The sequence below is a fragment of the Hyaena hyaena genome, unplaced genomic scaffold (assembly GCF_003009895.1).
Source record: "Hyaena hyaena isolate Hyena2069 unplaced genomic scaffold, ASM300989v1 scaffold_98, whole genome shotgun sequence".
Lineage (NCBI taxonomy): Eukaryota > Metazoa > Chordata > Mammalia > Carnivora > Hyaenidae > Hyaena > Hyaena hyaena.
This window is the reverse complement of record NW_024080730.1, coordinates 3,324,770-3,330,769: the sequence shown is the minus strand read 5'-3', so window position 1 is coordinate 3,330,769 and position 6,000 is coordinate 3,324,770. Positions and strand designations below refer to the sequence as shown.

General features: G+C 68.2%; 1 protein-coding gene across 5 annotated transcripts in view; it reads right to left on the bottom strand.

The window, feature by feature from the left end:
• Positions 1 to 783: 783 nt before the first annotated feature.
• Positions 784 to 6,000, bottom strand: part of OSBPL5 (oxysterol binding protein like 5) — a 50,399-nt gene continuing 45,182 nt past the window's right edge. For 4 of the 5 annotated variants that reach the window (XM_039235453.1, XM_039235454.1, XM_039235456.1 and 1 more), the window contains exons 16-22: positions 5,711 to 5,800; positions 5,491 to 5,627; positions 4,861 to 5,046; positions 4,476 to 4,602; positions 3,314 to 3,458; positions 2,731 to 2,845; positions 784 to 1,769 (exon numbers count right to left, since the gene is read on the bottom strand). In XM_039235453.1, the coding sequence (XP_039091384.1) occupies positions 1,631 to 1,769; positions 2,731 to 2,845; positions 3,314 to 3,458; positions 4,476 to 4,602; positions 4,861 to 5,046; positions 5,491 to 5,627; positions 5,711 to 5,800 (939 nt within the window). In that variant the 3' untranslated portion in view covers positions 784 to 1,630. The remainder of the gene's footprint in view (positions 1,770 to 2,730; positions 2,846 to 3,313; positions 3,459 to 4,475; positions 4,603 to 4,860; positions 5,047 to 5,490; positions 5,628 to 5,710; positions 5,801 to 6,000) is intronic. The other variant, XM_039235457.1, reaches the window with a different exon arrangement.

The window sequence follows — 6,000 nt, the reverse complement described above, 5'->3', positions numbered from 1 at the left end:
CCCCCCCCCCCCCCGCCCCGTGTACTCCTAGGGGTGGGCCAAGTCCCCCTTGGCCTTGGCATGTGGGGTCTGCGGCTCAACGTACCCAGGCCCTCCTTCAGAGGCCTCCTGGGCTGTCCCAGCAAAGACAGGGCCCACTCACTCTGGCCTTCATGGCTGGGAGGACCGGGGGCGGTGGCCCCGGTGAAGCAGGGGGGGGGGTGCTAATGAGGGGAGGAGGGTTCAGCCAAAAGGGGCCTCAGGGTCACCTACAGCCTCCATGGCTCCCGGGTGGGGGCACTGCCACCTATGTCCTCAGCTGGCTTGTAAGATGGTGGGCGGGACCCCGTCTCCCCTAGCACTTGCTGCACGGGGTGGGCCAGCTTCCCACCGTTGCCTGCAGACCACACCCCATGCCGTGCGGCCACTCCTCTCCATCCTCATAGCCTGGGCACCTCCAGCCCCAAGCAGCCCCTGCGGGCATCGAGTCTCTCCCTGGGAAGGGCCTCTGCGCCCACGTTTCCAGAAGTTCCCCCAAGAAGACAGCACAGATGTGTTGTCTATTTCAAGGTAAGAGGCGTAGGCGCACCCCCAAACCGACGGGTGGGGGGGTGCAGTGGGTGGGGACAAGAGCGTGCAGACCCAAACTGGAAAATGAGACCGTCAGTCAGTCCCGGTGGCGTCACCACAACATAGTTTAAGGCTCGGTGTGTATCTACATGCGCAGATGCTCACGCACACGTGCACACACTCACGCTCACAGCGGCACCGGACACGGGAACAGAGGCGAGATGCCGCACGCCGTTTGCAGCCTGCCTACAATATTGCGTTTATTAAAAAAGTGTAAAACAGGAAGACCGTGCATCAGTCTGAGCAAAGTGGCAAATTGGGCTTCCCCGACCCAGGGGGTATGGGGCCAGGGAGGCCGCCCCTGTGCACCACAGCCCACACCCGCACACCTGTGCACACCTGTGCACACCTGCGCTCAGGTGTGCCCGCCCCCCTTGGCTCGCCCAGGCTGTGGGAGGTGGGGGGGGTTCCACTGGTATGTGTAGCGGGGTCCTGTCCAAACAGCACAAGAACAGAACAAAATCCAAGTGCGCTCTCCAGAGGGGCTCCGGCCTGTCCTAGAGTCCACTGGATGCCCCTCGGTGCGCCCGGGCAATGCAGGCGGGGCCTTGGGAAGGAAGGGCCCAGAGGCGGCAGGGCCAAGGAGGCCCCACGATCTCCAGGGGTTCGGGGTGGCTCTGCACAAGCTCCCTATTCACCCCTGCTGGGGACTGACCGTGCAAAGCCTGGGTGGGTCCCCTGGTCCCCCGCCTCCATCACTGTCTGGGGCGAGCGAGCGCTGGACAGGGACCGAGCAGGCCAGGAGAGCGGGGGGCGCAGAAGCTGCATTTGGCTGTAGCGTTAAGGCCGGCCCTGGGTGGGCCCCGCGGGAAAGGTCAGCACCTCTCCTGGAGGGGCCTGGGTGCCCCCCCAGGTCCTCCCTGCGGTCCTCCTGCCGCCACGGGCCCCTCCGGCCACAGTGGCCACGCTTGCCGGGCCTGTCTGCCTCCCCCGGGCTGGCGTAAAGTGCTAGGTGCCTGGGAGGGAGGGCTGGGGCCGGCCCAGGTCTGCAGGCGATGCCCACGCTGCCCCCAGGGGGCTCTTATTTGAGGACGTAGTTAATGAGCAGCTGACACGCCAGGAACACGCAGAGCAGGAACCAGGAGCGGGGGCTCTGCGGGAGGCCTGGGGCCGGCACCTGCCTGGCCCTCGCCGCGCAGCTCAGCATGGACGAGAGGTGCCTGCAAACGGGGGGTGGAGGCTGAGCCACGGCGGGGCCCCACGGGGCTCCCCCTCCCTCGGCGGGCCGCTCCTCCACACAGGGGCCCCGGACACGTCGGATGCAGCGGGCACCCCCCAGGACGAGGGGGCGTCAGCTGCAGGAGCTGCGGCTCTGTGTCCCCTCTTCCGTCCCGCTGTCAGGCTGAGCCGAATCCCCTGCCCCAAAGCCATACGCTGGGGCCTGACGCCCAGCACCTCAGAGGTGACGCTTGTTGGAGACAGAATTTTTTGAAAGGTAATTAAGGTAACATGGGGTCACTGGGGGGGGGGGGGGCCTGATCCCATGTGACCGGGGTCCTTGTAAGAAGAGGGGATCAGGACACAGACACGCACGGAGAGACGACCCCGTGAGGACACAGGGAGAGAGGCCTGGGCGGGGGGCCTGCCCCTGCCTGGACCTCGGGCTCCCGCCTCTATGACCAGGAGACAGTCCACGTCTGTGGTATGTGTCACGGCTGCCCCAGGGCACTAAAACCCCACCCTGGACTCGGACAGAAACTTCTGGCCATTCTTCTGGCCATTCTCCTGGCTACGTGCCTCACAGCCAGGGGCCAGATGGCTGCTCGGAGGTCCCCAGCTTCCTCTCCCTGCTCCGGCTGACTCAGGCTGCCGCTGACTCACCGCCCAGTCTCCCGGGCCCACACCCTGGGCAGGCACCCTGCTGCAGCAGAGCTGCGGGGCTCCCAGCATGGCCGCGCATCCTGTTCAAGCGGGAGGGGATGGGGGGCCCTGCAGCCCCCCCCACTACCCAGGGGGCAGAGCCCAGGGCACCTTCGTCCTGCCCTCGTGACGCTAGACCCTTTGCGAATCTTCAGGCTTGGGCACGGGGCGGGGACATTCCGGATTCCAGACCCCGGCTCTCCTGCGCTCCCACGCTCCCGCACGCGGCGCCCCGGCCGGGACCCTGGGGGCGACGCCTACCTGTGCAGCTCCTGCTGGGCCTCGCGGATGGACAGGATGGCCTCGTGCAGCGCCTGCAGCCGCCGCGCCTCCTTTCCACACCGAGGGCATGGGCTCTCGCTGCCTGGGCGGCCGGCCACACGTCACGGGGCCCAGGGGACGGGGAATGGGGGGAATCACAGATGAGCTGGCGTGTCCGGGAGCCAGCATGGGGCCCCCGGGGTCAGGCCCCACCTCTCGGGTGAAGCTAACCACAAGAGGGGTGGAAGGGTGGTAGCGAGGGGACCCGCCCCCCAAGCTCGGCTGGAGGACAAGCCCTGGGGGACAGCGATGGCTGAGGCACAGCGCACCCTCCACAGAGGCAGGGGCAAAGTCGGGGAGAGACGGGGGCAGAGCCAGAGGGTCAGACGTGGGCGGACGGTGCTCAGCCCTGCCCCCACGCCGCCCCCGCCAGCCCAGCGGGGCGCCTCACCCTCCGAGGACAGGCTTGGGGGCCACTGCCCCGACTCGGGGAGGCGTGTGGAGGGTCCCCGGGAGGATGGCCACGGAAGCTGCTTCCCTGACCCCTCCCACCCTGCACGGCAGGCGGCCCAGGGGAGCTCACCAGGGATGAAGTCACCGTCTTCCTCCTCCTCCTCCTCATCAGAGAGCTCTGGGCAGGACTCGGGCGTCGAGCTGCTCTCGGTGACCTGGCTGTGGCCAGACGGCTGGTCGCTGGCCTTGCGCAGCCGCCGGTGCGGGCCGGGTCCCTAGAGAGAGACGGAGCCACTGCAGCCGGGGGCCCAAAATGCCCGCCACACCCTGGGCTGGCCTCCTGCTCGGGCTGTGCCCAGGGGACCTGTGGCCTTGGAGATGTGCCCACGGCACACTTAGGCCGGGACAGCTCTAGCAGGAGCGGCTGGGGACAGTTCTGACCCGTGGGCCGTGACCGCTGGCCCCGTCTCACCAGGGACAGCTAGGAGCCCCCAACACCGGGGGAACATGCCCAGAGGGCCTCCAGGACTGGCTCACCTCCGGTGCTTCCCCAGAGTACAGGGGTGGCCGAGGAGTGGCTGACCAGAGGGGCCGCGGAGAGGGAGGGGGCCCAGGGGGCATCAGGGTGGGCGCACGTGCGGCGGGCTGGGGCAGCTGGGACACCCATGGCCGTCCGGCCCGTGTGATTGCTGGCCTCTGGCAGTGGGCACAGAGGGCAGCCCTGGCACGTAGATGCTGCTCTGTTCACACAGCGTCTGCGGCACGTGGGGTGGGCGTCATTCGGTGGCCTCCGCCCACGCGGCACCGCGGCGGACGCTGCAGGCTTCCCTCACTGGCTGCGGCCCGGGGTCCGTCCCGGGAGACCCTCAGCGCCTCCCTGCCTTCTCTCCCTGCTCCCCCGTGGCACCTACGCCAGTGCCTGCTCCTTCTCCTGCTGGCCTGAGCCCCCGGGGCCGCCCTGAGCCTCAGTTTCCTCATCTGCAGTTACCATCACAGGGCAGCCCGGGGCAGCAGCAGGCCAGCAGCCTCCCCACAGCGCCCTGCACATCTGGGAGCCCCGTGAACACAGCCTCCTGCAAATCCAGGCATTCTGGGTGCCGTGCTGGGCTGAGCAGGGCAGGGGATGGGGGGACAGAGGAGGCCCTGCTAGGAGGGGACGAGTGTGGGGGGATGCCAGGGGGGAGGGGCAGGCAGGCAAGAGTGAGGGTGGGGGTGGCCGCCCCACCCACAGTCTGACAGTACCCTCCCGCCGCTGAGGCCGAGCCCAGGCGGGGACCCTGGGGGGGGCTGACCTGGTGCCTGGGCCCTGGGCTGCCCAGGAAGGTGGTCCGGTGGGCCAGGGTCTCCCGCTGCACGGTGTGCAAGACCCCGTCTTGCTCAAACTGGGCGATGTCCTTCAGGGGATCCCACGGGCTGCGGCTGGAGCATCCGGAGGGCCTCTGTTGGCGGGGGCCGGGCCCCGGGGGGGGGGGTCCCGCCCAGCCCAGCCCAGCCCCAGCCGCCCAGCCGAGCCCCCTCCCCCGAGGGAGACTAACGCCTAGGCCTGTGTGCAGGGCCCGCGGTAACTGTAAGGGCCGGCTGCCGAGCCTCAGGAGGACCCTCCCTCCCCAGCTCCCGCTCCTCCGGGGGAGCAGGACCCCAGCCCCAGCCCCTGGGCCGCCGCCCGCCGGCACTCACTCCTCGTGCAGGTAGCGCCACTCCTGGGTGGCGGGGTCCAGGTGGAACAGCTGTGGCTTCCAGGGCGTCAGGTTCTGCTGGCGCTCGCGAGTCCGCTGCCGCTGTGCCTCCTCCAGTGAAAACTTCTCCCGTGTGGCCTTGTGCTGGTCACCCTCGCCAATGGCCCTGGTGACATGCTGCCAAAGCCTGCAGGCAGGACACTTGCCCTGAGCCAGAGGAGCTGGGCTGTCCTACCCCCTTGGTTCTAGAAGGGAGGCTTAGAGCAACCTCCACTTGATTGCCTCTAGTGACGGGGAGCTCACTCTCTCCTAGGGTGTTGTTTACTCACAATGAGACGGTTCTTTCCTACACTGAGCTCATACCTCCCACCTGCAGGGTACTCCCTGTGGAGCTGCTGGTCGTCTGCGGGTAGTGACGGGCCCCCACACCTGCTCTTCCTCCCCCAGGCCTCACCCCTCCCCGGTCGGCTGCCCCAGCGAGACCCATCATCTGTCACAAGAGGTCTGCTCTGGTCCACCCTCCCTGCCAGCGACATCCCGGGCTACTCCTGAACCCTGCCGACCTGGAGAGCAGCTGCCCAGCCACACGGGGCCGGGGGCCGGGGCCCCGCGGGTGCCGGCCAGGCCTCACCTCTCGGACTCTAGCTCTGTCTGCTCCTCGAACAGCACCGTGTGCCGCTTCAGCCTCTGCCCTCGCACCTCCCCACTCGGGTTCCAGAAGAGCTCGGTGCTTCCTCTGCCCTCCTCCTTGATGAACACTTCTCTGTCCTGCCCCAGGTGAGCCAGGCGAGGTCAGGTGGGCCCCAGGGCTGTGCCTGTGCCCAGGGGGCCCGCCCGCGCCAGCCTCTTACCCAGTGTCCGCTGAGACGCGCCAGCACTTCTTCTCCTGACGTGATCTTCCCCGAGATCTGGTTGATGCTGGTGCTGCCCCCAAAGAAGGGCTGTGGGGACAGCCCACGACAGAACTGGTGAGGGCTTGGTGGTCTCCCCAGGACCCTTGCGCCCCTTGGTGGGCTGGGGGGGAGGAGGGCCCTTCCTCATAAGGGTGCAGGCTTGTAGCCCCCAGGGCACAGGAGGCTGGGACGGGACCCAGAGCTGAAGGAGGCCACACTCGTCCCACGCCTCAGCCTCAGCCCAAGGA